Source organism: Hyperolius riggenbachi, chromosome 11 (genome assembly GCF_040937935.1).
Source record: "Hyperolius riggenbachi isolate aHypRig1 chromosome 11, aHypRig1.pri, whole genome shotgun sequence".
Classification (NCBI taxonomy): Eukaryota; Metazoa; Chordata; class Amphibia; order Anura; family Hyperoliidae; genus Hyperolius; species Hyperolius riggenbachi.
Window position 1 is genome coordinate 179,223,702 of NC_090656.1, and position 19,625 is coordinate 179,243,326.

The 19,625-nt window shown below is 41.9% G+C and overlaps 1 protein-coding gene across 2 annotated transcripts in view; it reads left to right on the top strand.

The window, feature by feature from the left end:
- The window catches only part of TOX3 (TOX high mobility group box family member 3), a 176,085-nt gene that overhangs the window by 111,295 nt on the left and 45,165 nt on the right, over positions 1-19,625 (top strand). For both annotated transcript variants that reach the window (XM_068261419.1, XM_068261420.1), the window contains one exon: positions 12,018-12,269. In XM_068261419.1, coding sequence (XP_068117520.1) covers positions 12,018-12,269 — 252 coding nt within the window. The remainder of the gene's footprint in view (positions 1-12,017; positions 12,270-19,625) is intronic.

A 19,625-nucleotide genomic window follows, 5' to 3' on the forward strand; every position in this document is an offset into this window, starting at 1 on the left:
CAGAACTGAATTCCATATTCCAGATGTGGCCTTACTAGAGAGTTGAACAGGGGCAATATTATGCTAGCATTCCCTTTTAATGCATCCCAAAAATTTTTAGCTTTAGCTGCAGCGGCTTGGCATTGAGTACGATTATTTAACTTGTTGTCGATGAATACTCCTAAGTCCTTCTCCAAGTTTGATGTCCCCAACTGTATCCCATTTATTTTAGTATTGTGCTAGACCATTGGTATGACCAAAATGCATGACTTTACATTTTTCAACATTTAATTTCATCTGCCATGTATGTGCCCATATAGCCATCCTATCCAGATCCTGTTGCAATATGACACTATCTTCCTGAGAGTTGATGATTCTGCATAATTTTGTATCATCTGCAAAAATAGCAACATTGCTCACTACTGCATCTACTAGGTCATTAATAAATAAATTGAAGAGCACTGGACCCAGTACAGACCCCTGTGGGACCCCACTGCTAACAGTCTCCCATTTTGAGTATGATCCATTGACCACAACTCTTTGTTTTCTGTCCATTAGCCAGTTCCCTATCCATGCACACAGACTCTTCCCCAGTCCTTGCATCCTCAACTTTTGCACCAGACGTTTGTGGGGAACAGTGTCGAAGGCCTTTGCAAAATCCGAATATATCACATCTACAGAATTCCCAACATCCACATTAGCGTTCACTACCTCATAAAAGCAGAGCATGTTAGTCAAACAGGACCTGTCTTGGTCATCCACCATTGAGTTCCCACCCTCATCCTTTAGGAGTCCTATACAGTCAACCTTTCTTTTTTTAGAGTTGATGTACTTGTAGAACTTTTTTGGGTTAGATTTGATATCCCTAGCGATTTGATTTTCAGTTTTGATCTTTGCCAGCCTAATTTCTTTTTTTACAATTTTTATTGCACTCCTTATAATTGCTTAGTGCAGCCTCGGTCCCCTCCTGTTTTAGGACCTTATAGGCATTCTTTTTCCTCTTAATTTTATCTCTAACCTTTCTATTCATCCATAGAGGCCTTTTTTTTATTCCTAGACATTTTGTTTCCATATGGGATATACATACTAAAATAGTGATTGAGAATAAGTTTAAAAGCTTGCCGTTTCCCTTCAGTGTCCTTCCCTTGTAGTACATTATCCCAGTTCACCAAACTTACTGCCTGCCTAAGTTGATTGAACTTTGCTTTTCTAAAATTCATAGTTTTAGTGGTCCCGCTTCCCCGTGGCCTATCAGTCACCAGATCAAACGTTATCATGTTGTGATCACTATTTCCCAAATGTTCTTGAACCTGCACATTTGATACATTATCTGGTCTATTCGAAATTATAAGATCCAGTAACGCATTCCCCCTAGTTGGTTCAGTTTTGAGTCAAGTAATTGTCCTGTAGTGCTGCCAGAAATCTGCTGCTTTTACCAGAATGGGTAGCCTCAATACTCCAGTCAATGTCTGGAAAGTTGAAGTCGCCCATAACTATGACTTGATATGAATTATTCCTTAAAACACAGCCAGCACCTTAGGCCCACCTTAGGCCCATTAATACTGGGTCGTTTTTTTTTTGCCAGCGATTCACGCTTTGTTGATTGAGTAATCCAATGGTATTACACTCAGTGCAGTGTTTGCAGCATGTTTGTAATGATCAACAATCGCAAACACACTGCATGCAGCATTTCCCCGACTATTGGATTTTGCGGTTCTCATTCTAGTGATTGAGAATCGCAATGCAATCACAGAAAAAGTAAAATCAATATCACAATTGCGATTTGCATTTACATGTGTGAATGGAGTCTTAAGATTTTGGCTTTCACTAATATTTATTGTTAGCAGTACTTTAACACTCCCCCCCCCCCCACGCACACACCTTTCCTTTAAAAAAAAGGGTTGGCATCTGTGCCACTCACAAACAGGGGGGGGGGGGGGACAATGGGATTGTGAAAATGGTGATATAGGACCAGAGAGAAATGGATGTACGTGTGCTGCTAGTGCTGCAGTAGATGGACCAATACGGAAGTACAGAGGCCATGCGGGACAAAGGGTCTGGAGCTATATCTGAAGATGCTGGAGGAAAATAGGAACACATAGAAAAGCAGGACTGGAGCGAGGGGGAGTGGAATGCGGCGCTATATGTATTAGTGCTGAAGTGTTAGTGCAGTGTAGCTTAGTTTGGAGCGCAGCAGGGGTTGGTGTAGTGTAGTGCAGTGTAACTGGTAGGGGAAGCAGGGCTTAGTGTAGCTTAGAGATAGTTTTGGGGGGCTAGGTGTGTCTTATAGTCAGGAGCGTCTTATATTCCTAAAAATATGATAGCTTTAATTTAATTACCTCTTAAATTTAGACCCTAAATATGTTGCCATACCGAAAAATATCAATCTGAAAGCTTGCAGTATAAGCAAACATTATGCACAGGCTGATGGAAATTCAGGATCACATAACCGCTTACATCATACCCACATATGCAGGAATCCTGAAAATGCAATATCTAAGCATTACTGAGCAATCTCAGTTGGTGCTGAACTCTGTACTTGGAATATTTTCCACCATAAAGATCTACTAGTCAGTTTAGTTGCTTATGAGTACAACTGCAATAATTATGTATAAATGAGTTAGTCAGTGTTTGCCCATTGTGAAATCTTTTAAATCCCTGATTTACATTCTGACATTTATCACATGGTGACATTTTTACTGTTGGAAGGTGATGTAGCTGCTGCATGCTTTTTTTGCAGCTATTTCCCACAATGCAACAAGGTTCACAGACAGGAAACTGCCAGCGGTACCACGGTCCTCAGAGTTTCTTGTGGGAGGGGTTTCACCACAATATCAGTCATACAGCGCCCCCTGATGGTCTGTTTGTGAAAAGGAATAGATTTCTCATGTAAAAGGGGGTATCAGCTACTGATTGGGATAAAGTTCAATTCTTGGTCGGAGTTTCTCTTTAAAGACATAAGTTTGCATGTGACCTAAGCGTTAGAAGTGAGTCAGATGAAGTTCTCTCTTCCAGTATTCAAGCCATGGTAATATTAAATGTGAGATGGTTTTACATCCTGTTGGTGGAACATTTAATCTAGAGCTACTGCTGCATGTGGGCAGCACGGTGGTGTAGTGGTTAGCGCTCTCGCCTTGCAGCGCTGGGTCCCTGGTTCCCAGCCAGGTCAACATCTGCAAGAAGTTTGTATGTTCTCCCTGTGTCTGCGTGGGTTTCCTCCGGGCACTCCGATTTCCTCCCACACCCCAAAAACATAAAGATAAGTTAATTGGCGTCCCCCTGAATTGGCCCTAGACATACACTGCACAATACATACATAGACATATGGCTATGGTAGGGATTAGATTGTGAGCTCCTCTGAGGGACAGTTAGTGACTAGACTATATACTCTGTACAGCGCTGCGGAAGATGTTGGAGCTATATAAATACTAAATAATAATAATGTACGTTTGTTTGGCTGCCGGTCAGCTGGGTGCTGGGCGAGTTGAATGACGGCCTACCCTGCTGACGCTAAAGCACCAGTTTGCCTCCAAGTCATGGCAACTCAGAGGGACCCCTCCAGGGTCTGGTGATTGGCGGATCCCAGAGTTACTCATGCACATGGTGCAGACAATAGCATTACTACTAAAGCCGCACCATCATCTGGCGCTACGTGCATCTAGATGACTTGATTCGACTGAGGCCTCATATACTTTGTCTAAATGCAATGCCCTGCCCTACCTATACAAAACAAAAGATACTTTTGCCATGCTATACTGCTTTAATTTCATTTTTCCCTAGTCTGTGGTCACAGGATTTTCCTTATAGGAAGCCGCCAACTGGAGGGAAAATCACCACCACTAGCTTTCTCTTCTAGCCTACATTAGAGTATGCAGTTTTTGAAGGGCATAATCATGTGACTAAAGTCCAGGTTTTGTGTGAAATGTGTGTTGCTTCAGAACAAACATTGCTTTTACCATGTTTTGTGTCTATGTGCATGGTATTTAGTGACCACACATGGTGACTGTACTTACACTTTAACTAGACAACGCCAGTTCAGGTTAGCAGAGAAAAATAGTATCTCCCTAACCAGCTAGTTCAATTTTTAAAGACTGGCTATTTGTAGCACCCCAGTACTGAAGTTCTGTAGCGTCATAACCTCTATTGGTGAAGGTTGGACCGTTCACAGACAGTTCCCTCTGTACATTTTCCCTCTTTCTCCGGCACCTGACATATTTATTGAAAAAAATATTTCAGCGCTTTAATTACAGGGATGATGAAAACAAGTTAAAAAGCCAGATAACAAGAATGAGTGTTTACCCGTATTGTTAATGTGATATGTTAGAATTCATTAAGCACTAATGGTGTAGCAAATGAGTCACAAATTACTGTTGCATCTGTTAGAAGACCACATTAGTGCCAAGTAACTGCAAAATGCAGCCATTGGGCTATGTTCATTAGCCAATTGCTTCTGATCATGGCCAATCTATCTGTGATGGAGGAGAGCTTGGATCCTGTAATATGAAATATGTTTTTAAACATCACAAGGATGAGAAATGTAACCCCCCCCCCCCCTTCCCCCAATGCTGACCCATGTTTAAATTGTGCTTTGCTTCAAAAGTGATTATTTGAGCTTCAACAGTCTGTCCAAATAGCATCTTCCTATAGAACCACAGAGCTCATCACTCCTTGCCGCTAATGACAGTTGACAGGTTGTATATGCAAGCAGAGTTTTCTGCTTTTTCTGTATGTATCCCTTTCGAACACGGTTATTAATTTCTATCATCATTAACAGTTTGAAGAATGACAGTGTGCTGTACAGCTGCTAATGAGATCTTCCCCGAGAATATATGTTTACCCATTAACTATCATACAGTACTCATTGTCTACTGTAATTTAAATTACGTTGACAGCACAGTGCAAATATTATATATATATTTTTGTTTTGTTTTTCATAAGCTGTGCTATGCTCATGATTTTCACATTGGTGAAGCAGCTCTAGATTATCACTACAGCTTCTTATCACTTGGTGCTTCAGGACCATAGATTTGTCACAAGGCCCAAGCTATTTCTGTAATCCTATTTGGTAAGAAAAATTACATTAACAAATAGATATAGTTAAAATGTTGTACATACTAATTTGTGCAGTAATCGCAAACTTGAGGTCTTGCTAATGTACCTGGAGTCGGTGGTTTCATAAACTGGGGAGTCAGTCGGATGATTTTTGTACCAACTCCACAGCCCTGCTTACCGCCCTCTCTGTTGCATGCTGCGTGGCTCCGTTACCCCCTGTTTCAATCCTTGTTGCACGTCCCGACCAGTCCGCCCAGTATGCAAATAGTGTGCAGCGCCTTTCTTTTCCCTTGTGGTGTTCAGGCACCCTGGCGTGCGCTCTCCAGAGCCCTCTGCAGCTCCTCCATCCTCCCTGCTGCAGAGGGCTCTGGAGAGTGCACGCCAGGGTGCCTGTATGACGCAAGCGAGCGTGTCTTGGGAAGCCAGAGGAGCGCATTCACAGGAGATAAGAAAGGAAATACTGCGCATGTGGGGCAGAGTATTTCCATACTGGACGGGCTGATCGGGAGCTGATACTGGGGAGGACGGAGCCACTCAGCTTGCAACAGAGGGAGCGATAAATGGACACCGACACCCTCCCACCAGCACGTTTTTTAAGCATATAATGTTGGACACCCTTTAAAGTGACATACTTTGCAGCCCTCCTACCATTATTTCACAAAAGAAACTGTATATACGTGGTTTTGACAGTTAAAATCCATTTGAACAAACTATCTTATGATAACACTGCCATCGCGTTGCACACATGCCTTCATCCTTATGCAATTTATAACAGAAGGTTTCACCAAGGACTCCAGGCAAACAGAGTAGTAAAAGAAAAATACGTTGCAGATCAGGCACATTTTATGCAAATGTATACAGCTTGGTATTAAACCAATCAGATGCAGCAGCTTCTGCATTTCATTAGTACATTTTCGAGCTGCATAAAATTTGTATCAACCCAAAATGATTACTACATTAATGACCATTTGTGTGCCCAGGGTACAAAGTACTTGCAGGTCCACTTTATGCAGAACCTAATGCTCTGACCTCTGACGTTCCTCAAGTATATGTAGAACCTAATTCTCGGACCTTTCCTAAAGTAAAACATTTGGTCTTTTTAAAGTCTTATGCTACGTACACACATGCGACAACGATCGTTCGTTGAGGACGACGAACGAACTTTTAATTGACGAAAGAACGACCGAAGTAAAGTTAGTTGTAAAAAGTGTGTAACGATCACATCGTTAGAACGAACGTTACACCACGTAAAAGCACTTAATGCGCCTGCGCATAAAATTGTAAAGTTCCTTGGAGAAAAAGTGAAATACGCATGTCCAGCCTGGTACGAACGATCGTTTCCAACGATGTACCACTTTTGCTAACGATCGTCGGTGGTAAAAATCCGCCAAGACAGAACTTTGTTTTGTAGCGATTTGCCTCGTTCGCCGTTTGCCTTAATAGTCGTTGGTTCGTTTTTTGTAACGATCGTCGTTGGTAAAGATCGGGGAACGATCGTTACAAACGACTATAGTCGCATGTGTGTACGCACCTTAAGGGCTGCAAACTGTGATATACTCCACATTGAATTTCCATCAGCCTGTAAAGAGGGTCATGTTGAAGGGTACCTAAGTACCCACATGAAAACTGACTTGCTGGAATTCAGAAGAATACATTTTACATGATTTGTACACAAATGTGGAGAACCGTAGGCAGCGAGTAGATAGGTTTGCCAACGATAGGATTGTAAAACAAGAAAGGATGCAGGGTAAATTTCCATAGACGTTAGTGGAAAGATCCTTTAACCACTTGAGGACCCACCCTTTACCCCCCTTAACCCCCCCTTAAGGACCAGCGCTGTTTTAGCTCATCTGTGCTGGGTGGGCTGTGCAGCCCCAAGCACAGTTCAGGGTGCAGGCAGAGCGACCAGATCGCCCCCCTTTTTTCCCCACTAGGGGGATGATGTGCTGGGGGGGGTCTGATCGCGCCTGCCTGGGTGTTGCGGGGGGGGCACCTCAAAGCCCCCCTCCGCGGCGAAATCCCCCCCCCTCCCTCTCCTCCCTCCCTTACCCGGAGATCCGAGGCTGCACAGGAACGGATCTGTCCTGTGCAGCCTCTAACAGGCTCCTGCCTGTCATGTGACAGCGATCCCTGGCCACTGATTGACCGGGGATCGCTGATCTGGTACAACGCTTCTACTGTTAGCAGCATTGTACGAATGTAAACAAGGCGGATTATTTCCGCTTGTGTTTACATTTAGCCTGCGAGCCGCGATCGGCGGCCCGCAGGCTATTCACGTAGCCCCCCGCCGTGAACTGACAGGAAGCAGCCACTCGCGCGAGCGGCTGCTTCCTGATTAATTAGCCTGCAGCTGCCACTTTGCCGACGCGCGGTATGAGTGCGCGGTCGGCAAGTGGTTAAAGATCTGAACACACAGACATTGAACTAATTTATTCAGTTTGATCTGCTATGCCGGTCTTTAACCACTTGAGGACCACAGGCTTATTTCCGCTTGTGTTTACATTTAGCCTGCGAGCCGCGATCGGCGGCCCGCAGGCTATTCACGTAGCCCCCCGCCATGAACTGACAGGAAGCAGCCACTCGCACGAGCGGCTGCTTCCTGATTAATTAGCCTGCAGCTGCCACTTTGCCGACGCGCGGTATGAGTGCGCGGTCGGCAAGTGGTTAAAGATCTGAACACACAGACATTGAACTAATTTATTCAGTTTGATCTGCTATGCCGGTCTTTAACCACTTGAGGACCACAGGCTTACACCCCCTCCCCCCCCCCCCCCCCCCCCAGTGACCAGGCCATTTCTTACAATTCAGCACTCTGCAGCTTTAACAGCTTATTGCACGGCCATACAACTTAGCAGCCAAATGAATCTTACATCCTTTTCTGTACAACAACAGAGCTTTCTGTTGATGGGATCTGATTGCTGCTGCATTTTTTTTTTATTAATTTTATAGTTTTATAGTTCACCTTCCTTCCCCTCCGAGATCCAGTCAGTGTGATCACCTCTCATAGGCATCAGCCTATGAGAGGGATCAGATTGTGAGTCACTCGAGGGGACAGCTAAGTGACAGAGCTGTCCCCAGTTCGGCGCTGCGCTAGATTGCAGTGCTGTACAATATAAATATGGGCCCTTTTCCACTAGCAATCGTAATCACAAATCACAAACGCCAGCAATTGCGATTTTTCATTAATTCTGTTATGTGATTGCGATTTTTCATTTGCATTGCATTATCCCTCTTAAAATAGCTCCAGAAAGCATTTGCGATTTGTGATTTTCAAATCAGATAGTGACACAATGTCGTTTGGAACGATTGGTAATCTGTCATTTTAACAGATTAAATCTTGCCATGGATATGGCTCTTTGGAGTCTGCTTTCCAGCTCTTTTAAAAGCCCTCGTCCCCATGCAGGTTTGGGTTTATCCATGCTTGCAACTTTTTGTGATCTACATATTTGCCTGATAAACTCCAGATATGTTTCTCCTAGAGAGAACAGAGGGCACAAAAATGCACAATACATTTGGATTTGCTGCATTACTAATCTGAGTAAGATAACCTTTCATGCTTTAAAAATGGAAAAATACAACAGACTCCGTGTAAGCATGAAAAAATGCCCTGCGGCATCTAAGCTGCTGTGTTTACTTCATCATAACATATCCACTGTTTAAACACTGCTACCTTGAAAGCCTGGCATTCTTATCACCCTCTCTGCTTGAGAATGTTTACGCTGCATAATAACAGTCAATGTTCCATTGCAATAGAAATATAGTCAACAATTCAACATTCTGCATTTTCTTGCCTGCACAAATCAAAGTAAACAGCTGTGCTTGGGCAGATTAAACTGCCGTGTGCAGTACACAATTGTCTAAATTTATGGTGCATGAGTATTACATAATGCGAGCTATTTTTTATTGCAGCTAGGTATCGATACATGGGCACTTTGGTAAGCACTAGGCCTAATGCATATGTTGCTCCAACAAACAAAGACAGATGTTGCTAATTAAGTACACATTAAAACACTGTTAATACTGGTAAACTATTATAAGTGTGTGATAATGACACTTAAATCTTTAATCAGAGGGATCTGTTTATTCACCACTTTCAGTTGTTGATCAAAAGGTTATTTTATTTTGGTTGTAATTATAAGTATATTTTTGAGGGTTGGGGTGCTAATTTTACACTGTAATAAACTCTATAAATAAAAATTTTCCATTCCATATTTGTTTATCTTTTAAGGGCTACTGGTCATAGTCAAGCACTCCAGAGATGTTCCTTTTACCATTTTTTTGTTAATTGTAATGCATTCTGGATCAAAGGACAAACCAATTCAGTTGGCACATAAACTTTTAAAGCTTTATCTCAACCTCCCTTTATGTAATTGTATTTAATTGAAATACATTTTTATAAATTATGTATTTCATTTTACAGTAGGTCACAGATGTCCAACTTTTCTGCTTGCCGTTCCCCTTTACCTTCCTTAATGTTAACCAGCCTGGGGTTCTATTAAGATCGCCAGGCTGGCGACCGGACGTTTTTTTTTAATAGAAAAAAAAACTATTGCATGCAGCCAACTGAAAGTTGGCTGCATGAAAGCCCACTAGATGGCGCTCCTAATGCGTACTTCTGATCGTCTCCGGCAATCAGAAGTAACAAGAAAGGCCGCAATGAGCGGCCCTTCTTGTTATGCTTTCTTCGTAGCCATGGTGACGAGCAGAGTGACGTCATAGACATCAGCCGCCTCCAAACCAGCCATTAGCGCTGGCCGGAACTGTTTGGTCCGGCTGCGCTGGGCTCGGGCGGCTGGGGGGACCCTCTTTCGCCGCTGCACGCGGCGGATCGGCGTGCTGCGGCGGCGATCAGGTAGCACACGCGGCTGGCAAAGTGCCGGCTGCGTGTGCTCCTTTTTATTTGATTAGGGCCTGAGCGGCAGCCTCTGGCGGTAATGGACGAGCTGAGCTTGTCCATACCGCCAGGCTTAATCCCCACATCAGCTATGTGTCACTATGTGACTGGCAGCCTATATATTGTCAATCGCTAGTGAACCAGGACTGTAGTGGGGATTGCAGTCAGACTTGGGACCCTTCCCCACTTGTGTGCTGTTTGCAAAGCAAGTGACCATAGCAATGCACGGCACTTGCTATGGATTGGCTCCTGTGCTGGTTGGTCGATGTGACTAGATTCACAATGGTCATGTGTGGGAACTGCAATGTATGCTGGACATAGACTTTAATACAAAGCTTGCATGCAGGGTGTTAGAGTAACATGATCAGTTACAATGCAGTACTGTGAACAGCCCCATAGAATTATATGGGCAATGAGTTGGCATACAGAATTATCCTGCAACGCAACTGAGCACTTTGAACCTAGCCACAATGTCTTTAATCTTTGTGCTGCCTTAAAAGGGTCGGCATCAGATTTGTGCATATTCTGTTCCGTTATGTTTACATTTAAGAGGAAAATGGCAATCATAAGGTTATTTTCAGAAGTGCATCTAATTTACTGTGTAATTATTATACTATATTGCAAAGATAACAGTACAGCCCAATTTTTGGTTGACAGAAAAAATAAGAATCAAGAGGATATTACAGCTTCAGTAGTTTAGTTTGAGACTGTTAAAGTCTCCTAGCATTTTGCTAGATTCAATTAAATAGGAGATATACGGTAGTTCTTCTTAATGACCATCATACAGATTAAATGCCAAATCTGACCCATACATGATGCTTTAAACCTTAATAACAGTGGAAGCTGAAGGTGGTGAATTCAGCACTTGTCAGCTCCAACCCCCTGAACCAGCAGGTTATGTTCCAATGCTTGGTAGAAGCAGTGGAGAGGTAGCCACCATACTGAATTACAGCTGAGCGTGATCATTGTCGGACAAAATATAATTTGGCTATCACGTGTCAAATGCTGACCCACGTGACGTTATAACCACTGCCATTCAGCTGCATTACATTGCAGCTAAAAGGGTCCTTGGTGGCCAGTACAAGCGACAAGTGCACAGTTAAGGTTTTTCCATGTTCGTACCATAAACGGTAGGCCAGAAACCTTCAGCTAAAGCTAACATGGTTCCAAGTACTGGGGCTATTTGACCAAAACATTGTGGATTATAAGGTGCTTTACTTCCCATGTATAAAGATTATGGGAAATTTGGGAAAGATACACCAACTCTAGTATTTAGTTTAAGCATTTAAGGGAACTTTGGCAATTGTTGTAATTATTTTTTAATTGTCTTTTGAATATGCTTTATAGTTCTGGTTGGAAGCACAGCTGACTACACACGGCCTTAATAGATATATGAACATAGAATACATTTTATGCAGCATTACATGGCAAAAATAAGACTGTGAAATGGCTTTTTATGGATACTTACTAGTGTTGGTGGTTGAATTCAGGATAGCCAAGACACACAGACACAGAACATTTATTTCACATCTTTCTCCTGGTGGACTCAAAGCGCCAGAGCTGCAGCCGCTAGGGCATGCTCTGTATGCAGTAACAGTGTTAGGGAGTCTTGTCCAAGGTCTCCTTACTGAACAGGTACTGGCTTACTGAACAGGAAAAGCAGAGATTTGAACCCTGGTCTACTGTGTCAGAGTCCTTAATCAGTACATTATCCAGCCACTGCTAGCCGATGCAGAACACCCAAATACTCCCGACTGCCGCTGTGTAATAATGAACAAATGGACAGGGTCAGGAGGAGTTCACTTGCTTGTCACATTGCGTTTCAAGTGACTCCACTGCTTTCTCCATCCGGTTTGGAATCAAAGTCCCATGAAAAGAAACGCAAGGCAGTTAACTCCTTCTGATGCTGTCTGCTTGTTCGATGCTGGACAGTGGCAGTCCGGGATATTCGGATGTTCCAAATCGGTTATGCTGAATTCGAACACCAGCATAATATTTACATTTAGGTGTACATGACGTGTAATTTGAAAATTTGAAATTATTATTGTCATGATGAAGTAACTAATAAATATAATTTATTTTTGCATGACAGACTTTTCATACGCCGAGTCTAGGGGATGAAGAATTTGAAATTCCTCCCATTACCCCACCTCCGGAAATGGACCCTGCAATTAGCATGTCTGACGTTCTACTTCCTTTCCAAGTCATGGGTGAAGCGATGACCGTACAAGGGAATGAATTCACACCCCATTTCCCCCCACAAAGTCTTGACCTTCCATCTCTCACCTTATCTCGGAATATAGCAGAACAAGAAAGCTCATTACACAGCAATGGGTTGACGATGGTAAGTGTTAAACTCAAAATACCTTTTTGCCAGGTTGTAGGAATATTGGGTAATGCCTGGTTTGCAATGTCTGTGAAATACTTTTTTTACTTTTCTTTCTTCTAATTTTCAGAGAAACACTTAGTGTCTATATTTTTTTTATGATGGCAACACAGAAACCAAATTACCCTGAGCCTTTAATACAGTCATTGAAGCACGATATTAAAATAAATGTTGTGATTCAATTTGTTCAGGATCCAATATTCGATCAATATAATGGTCAATGTTATAGTCCATAATTCTGCCAATTGATTAGTTATATGATGTGACATCCACTTGTCTGTTTTTGTTTTTTTTACATTTTTGATAAATTACCGTCAAAACATATCTATCATATAATGTATCCCTGGCTTTAACATTTTTCTGCATTAACCACACAAATAGAGGATGGTGCGGCATAATATACATAGCATTACTAAATAAAAATACCAGTAATAACTAATCTCCCTACTCAGCATGGGACAAACCAGGCTGTGGTGGTACCAATCTGTGACATCTGCCCTCACATCAGAATGCATTAAATGGTAAATGGCCCACAGATCACCTGCAGCTTTAGGTTTAGAATAGTTACTTTATTCAAGGTATTGAGGCATACAGCTGTAGCTACAGTTGAGGTCAAAATTATTAGCCCCCCAGGAATTATGGAAGATTTTCCTAAACCTCTTCACATTTTTTTTCAACATTGATAAAACCTGAAATAATCAAACATTCACCAGTGCTATTTAGTAGCTTATTGTACATTTTGTAATATAAAGCAAGCCTAAAAATTTATTTAATATCACATATAGTAAGACTTGGGTAGTCAGAAATATTAGCCCAATGTGATTGTATCAAAACACATCTACAGTAATTAACCAATCATCTTTAAAACCACACCTGTGCAGACAATTGTCTTCCTTACACCTGCAGTCGATTGGCTCCCTAACAACATTCAATCAGCATAAAAAAGACGCCAAGCAACGAACACTTGTTAATGGTCATTTTCATGGAAAAATCAAGGGTGTTGTATAATTTCATAAGTGGGGGAAGGGGTTCATTGTGGCCTCAACTGTATTTCACTGGTGCAAGTCACCTCTTAACAAAAAGAAAAAATAATGCAGAGCAATTGTCAACTACTTTAGACAACCAATCAAAGAACTTGTGTGAGCTTCTTTGTGTAATTACGGTAACTTGCAAGGGCAGCTTAAATTGTAAAATTGACTAGAAACGCCCAATCATATTTTACAGTATCTCCATGTAAAATGTAATCGGTTCAACAACAAAATCCAGTCTTTACTCATCTAAAGAGGAGCTGTCAGCCATACTATCTCAGAAAATAAACCCACTTATATAAGTAGATAAATACTTGCTCTACTTGCATAACATATGTATTGCACTGTCCACATTTTGATTTTAGTGATTTTTCTATTGTAAAAAAAGAGAAAATCCTTCTTGGGATTCTCCATTTTAACTCTGTCTATCTTGAAGCCAATCCTGATGTAATTTTCTCCCTTACTCTCCTCTGCCTGATTGTGTATGCATTGCCCGCCCTCCTCTATCTTCAGGCACCAGGGTATTTTTTTAAGCAGCAAATTGTGATGTGTGTAACGCTCTTGTACCTACAATTTATTATATATATATATTTTAAAGATTCTTTATTTATTTCAACATATAAAGAACAAGGTACAACATATAACAAAATCTTAGCTTACTTTTACCTAGGCAGACATATAAGCTCAGTAATAGACATTCTCCTGGAGGTATCAAATATAACATTATAACATACATCTATATTATGCCAATAATTATGAGCCATCTGGTTCTGAATATAGCTCTGGAAGTTGGTAACCCGGCGCCCCTTAGTGATCATACAACCGGGTGCCTGCTAAGTTAACATTTGACGGCTCCCTGCTTTTTTGAAAACAGTAAAGAGAAGCATATACCGCCCCATATTATCCTTGGTACAGAAAGAAAAGAGAAGAGAGGAAAGGAATGAGAAGAAAAGGAAGAGAAGAACATGTAGAACATGCTTTCGGTGGGTCGCAAGAGAGCACAGGGCCCATTACGAGGAGCGTCCACAGATCTTGAAAATAATGCCGGGGGGGGGGGGGGGAGGGGAGCGGTGGGGGCATCAGCCAGCGGTCAGGGTAGAGTATTGAGGGGACTCTTTGAATTCAAACCACCAGAACACAATTTATTATATTTAATCCAAACCAGTACTAGTTTGGTTCTGATTGTTTTATGGGGATTTAAATTTGTTCCTTGCACTGTTATTGAGTTCTACAGAATGAATTGCTGTACTAGTCTGTTATTTTCTTTTGTTAAGTATTTGATGCACAATAAACACTACGTGTGATAAAAAATGGGAAATATATTTTGTTTTACATACCAATATTGCTTTTCATTTGTCATAAATTAACACCATGTAATTTATATGTATGATCATTTCAGCATAGAAGATTAGCACGTTCCATTGTTAAAACATTCTATCCAGTAATGAAGTTTTCCCTTGCAGTATCATAAAACGCCTCAGGGGTCTGAATCCCTGCGCAGAGCTGAGAAATGAAATGAATAATAACTATAATCATTGCAGGAAAGCAACAGGATCTAATAATGCAAGAAAGCAACATTTCTAATTAAAAACAAGAACCGCCAATTCATTTACTGTTCTGCATGAAGTAAAATGCTTGGGAAGTTATAGGAATTGTGTGCTTGCTAAATTTCATTAGTCTTATAGCAGCGATTATAGGATGCTTAATCTATCACCAGGTTTCACTAGAAGGCACATTTCTGAGATCCGTTTTTATCTTAGATTCATGCTGGTGCGTTTTTACAGTTGCACAGGCAAGTGTTAAAGGAAACTGCTTAATTCAATAAAGCAAAGATCAGTCTACAAAATGCCATACCCCGTAGTAGGCAATCTGCTATAATACTTCAGTGATCTTACTATAGTGATTTGTAATGGGTAATGGGTCTTTGTACTCATTTGAAGTTCCTGCTCTGCCCCCCTGCTAGGAGCATCACAATGGCATTCAGATATATATTGACGCCTACATGTTCACCCCTCCCCCCAACAATTCCCCCCCCCCCCCCAACACACACAGCATTTACCATTCTTATTATTAACATTAAGTGAAGTGTTAGACAATAGAATTGTGTTCTGTTGACATTATCTTAATGCATACATGCTATACACGAAATAAAAAAAAATGGAGGCTGTTTCCTCATTTTATACATTGATGTTTACCTGTGATCTTTACTCAGACATGTACAAATTTATAGAAAACCAAAACAAATACATAAAAAAGTACTGAATCAATAATCCTTACACATTTATATTTATGACTTTTAATTGTAATAAATCACATTTACAGTATAAATTCAGTTCATTTTATTTTTTTCAGAAACCAACCCTAAGGCCTTGTTCACATCTAAGATCGAAATTGCAGACGCCAGCATTTTGCGATTATGTGTGCGATCATTTTTAGCGCCTGCTGGCGCTTACTTTTTTTGTAAAGCGCTTTTCTAAGCGCTTTTGTAGAGTGATTTGATTTTTCACTTTCTGATGTAAGTCAGGAAGTTAACTCTTTGACCCGGAATAGAATAAATACAATGGGCTCAATTCACAAAGCGGTGATAACCCAGTTAAAGACTTTAGGCGTGATAACCATTTTATCATGCCTAAACTCAGTTAGAATAGGTACTTGACCTAGCCAGGATTCGAACCCTGGTCTCCCATGTCAAAGGCAGAGCCCTTAACCAGTACACTTTCCAGCCGTTGCAATCCCGTTGCGGAAAACGCGTCAACGAATCCGCATGCGGGTGCGGATTCGTTCGCGTTTCCATGCAGATTTTCACACGGAAACGACGGGAAAACCGCAAGACTAAAATGCTTGCGGTTTTCCCATTACATTACCGGCGATTCGCGTGCGGGTGTGCAGCATGCGAACTCTGACGGCTCTGCCGAGCAGATTTTTTTCTGCACAGCAGACCGCACAGAATTCCTGACAAGTGGAAACAGCCCCATCCACATGTATTGGTTATGCGAATCTGCATGTATAAAACGCATGCAGATTCGCTCTAGTGGAAACAGGCCCTTAAAGATTTTCTGTGTCTTGATAGTGTTGTAAAGTAAAAAATAAAAACTAATAAAAAACTATGAAGCATAAAAGTAGCACGTAGATATCTTCATGTCTATATGCACTCATAAACTGTAAAACCTGTTTCTGCAATGTTGTGGAAAGCAGTGGCACAGGAAGACTTTAAATTTGCACTATAGACTGGTCCAATGGAATGATTTATCGCTAGTATACAGTTGAAGGGTGTTGTAAGATATGTATGTTACTGTCCTTTGTTCTTGTTGGTGCCTCTTTCTGTGCACTATAGCATTCACGTAACAATACAATTGCAGTGTAAAGCGTAACTAGAGTCAGATAGCAAAGTACTCAAACTACAGAATGTTTGAAATATCTTGGTAGTTGAAAGATTAATATTTTAAAGCCCATTCAGTGATTTAGAGAGCCCAGTGACCCAAAACTAACAAAATCACTTTTGTGATCTCCTCTTGGACAGTGGTGAGTCCTGTAATGATGCGCCTCTTGTTAGATTTATAACACGGTACCATCTTCTAAACTAGATGTTGCTCTGTTGGGGATTGCAGAAAACTGATATAAAGACAGAATCACCTACTGCTTTCAATTGCAAGATGAATTTGGAAAACGTTTAGAAGATTTAAATGTTTGTTTTTGCTTTTTGTCTGGAGCTTGGTCGTATTGTTTTCGTGTATCTTGACGCTGTTGAATTAGCGAAGCCATTCTCAGAGAAAGGAGTCTTCAGATGTAATTGCCTTTTTCTCCATAAATAAGCTTTTTGCACCTTCCTTGAAATCATACACAGACTGGATTTTAGGAGTTTACAGCTTTTCCAAAACACCTTTTGAAGACATTGTTCTGCTCCACCTAGCAGAACAGAAAGACATCAATTCAATGCGCAGAACTGAGCTTTGTTATTGTGTACAAACTAATGTACATAACCAATCATTCCAGCACTTCACCTTTCTCCTGCATTACAATATGGAGCATGGCAAGAACAAAAGGCAGCAGTGAATTAATTTACACCTGCCTGCGTTAATTTGCCAATTTATTATCTAGATTGCTTGGCCTTTCTGTTTGTTACACAGTTCATTAAAATCTCCCAAATCAATATTTTGACAGTTCTTAATAAGATGTCTATCTGCTCTTACTAGTAGGGCACATATTTATACTATTTATCCATAAGCTACTATTAATCATTAAATTAGTTATTGGGTAAATTGATTTGCCTATTAAAGAAAGCAATGTTAAAGACCAGAGGGCATTAGAGGAGGAATTTCAGTCTGTGTGAATGTAAAACCTCATACAAATACATTTACTGAATGTTTACATAATGGCAATATCTGTCTGATATTCTAACCACTAAAGTACCAGCGGTCTCTGCCCCTTAACCACCCTGGCATTCTATTGAGATCGCCAGGGCGGCTGCGGGAGGGTTTTTTTTTTATTAAAAAAAAACTATTTCATGCAGCCAACTGAAAGTTGGCTGCATGAAAGCCCACTAGAGGGCGCTCCGGAGGCGTTCTTCCGATCGCCTCCGGCAAGCATAAGTAACAAGGAAGGCTGAAATGAGCAGCCTTCCTTGTTTGGCTTTCCTCGTCGCCATGGCGACGAGCGGAGTGACGTCATGGACATCAGCCGACGTCCTGACGTCAGCCGCCTCCGATCCAGCCCTTAGCGCTGGCCGGAACTATTTGTTCCGGCTGCGCAGGGCTCGGGCGGCTGGGGGGACCCTCTTTCGCCGCTGCTCGCGGCGGATCGCCGCAGAGCAGCGGCGATCAGGCAGCACACGCGGCTGGCAAAGTGCCGGCTGCGTGTGCTGCTTTTTATTTTATCAAAATCGGCCCAGCAGGGCCTGAGCGGCACCCTCTGGCGGTAATGGACGAGCTCGTCCATACCGCTAAGGTGGTTAAGGACCAGAGACCGCTAGTACGGAAAATACAGAATTACGATGTTTCGCCGCACATACCCGCCGTCACCGCCGCACGTCAGGAACCCGGGCCACCCACTCTGCCGTCTCTATGATGGCAAAGTTCCTGTGAGCTGGTCAGAAGCCGCTTTCATTGGCCCCTGACCATGTCTATCAATGTAAGCTAATGGGAGTTACTTACATTGATAGACACGGCCAGGAGCCAATGAAATCTGCTTCCGACTAGCTCAAAAGGCTCTGCAGTCATAGAGACTTGCAGGGTGAGTGAGCTGCGACAGGAGACACCAGGGAGACAGTGGCGGGAACGATGAAAATGGCGGATGCGCACAGTGGCGGGGGGTTGAAATCTACTTCCTGGCAGTTAGGTCAGCATGAAAACAGGGCATACATTTCAATTAGCATCATCCAAAAGTAGTTAAAGGTCAGAGAAAGATACATTAGAGTTTCATTTATCCAGAAATCAACTAACTGGCAGTCTCAACCAACCAGCACAAATCGCCGGCAGTACTCACAGTAATGTAGGTCAACTTCTTAGGCTGTTTGTGGGCTCTGCTGTGTTGAACAACTGTGTTACACGCCACCCCGTTATTATACTTTTAATTACTGTATTTTAACATTTAATACAGAGTTCATGATTTGTATATAGAATGGGGTCTAGTATATTAGGCATATTTTTAACATTGAGTCCCAAGAAACCAGAAAGCACACTTATCTGTCATTAGCCACTCCCCATCAATACCAGGTAACTGAAACTCTATTGTACCTTTTTTTGTACTTTTGTACCTGTTATACTAATATAAGATTAGACAAGCAGACTACCTTGATACTGTTTTGACAAACACCTCACCCTGTACTACTTCCGAGTCGCTATGACCCGGAGTAGTACGGCTGCGCTGGGCCGGCAGGGCACGTCCTTGATCACGCGCCTGTTGCTGGGCACTTTCTGCGCATGTGCGTGACGTCACGCTCATGCGCAGAGAGTGGCCAGCAACAGGCGCACGATCAAAGACGCGCACCGCCGGCCCAGTGCAGCCGTACTACTCCGGGTCATAGCGACCCGGAAGTAGTAGCGGCCCATAGGGGTTCGCCTACATCCCTAATGATGATGAATAATTTTTATGACCTTCTCATTACCGTAATAAAATAACATCCACAGAAATTAAGGCATATACTTATATCAGTCCCCAAACGGTTTGATTTCTTTTCTCCAATTTTTTTAAAAAAATCCACATGCTTTAAACATTGCTGTCTTTATTCAAGTCTCAAATTGTCCATCTTGCTGGCTGGATTATTATTCATTAAGATGTTTAGAAGAGC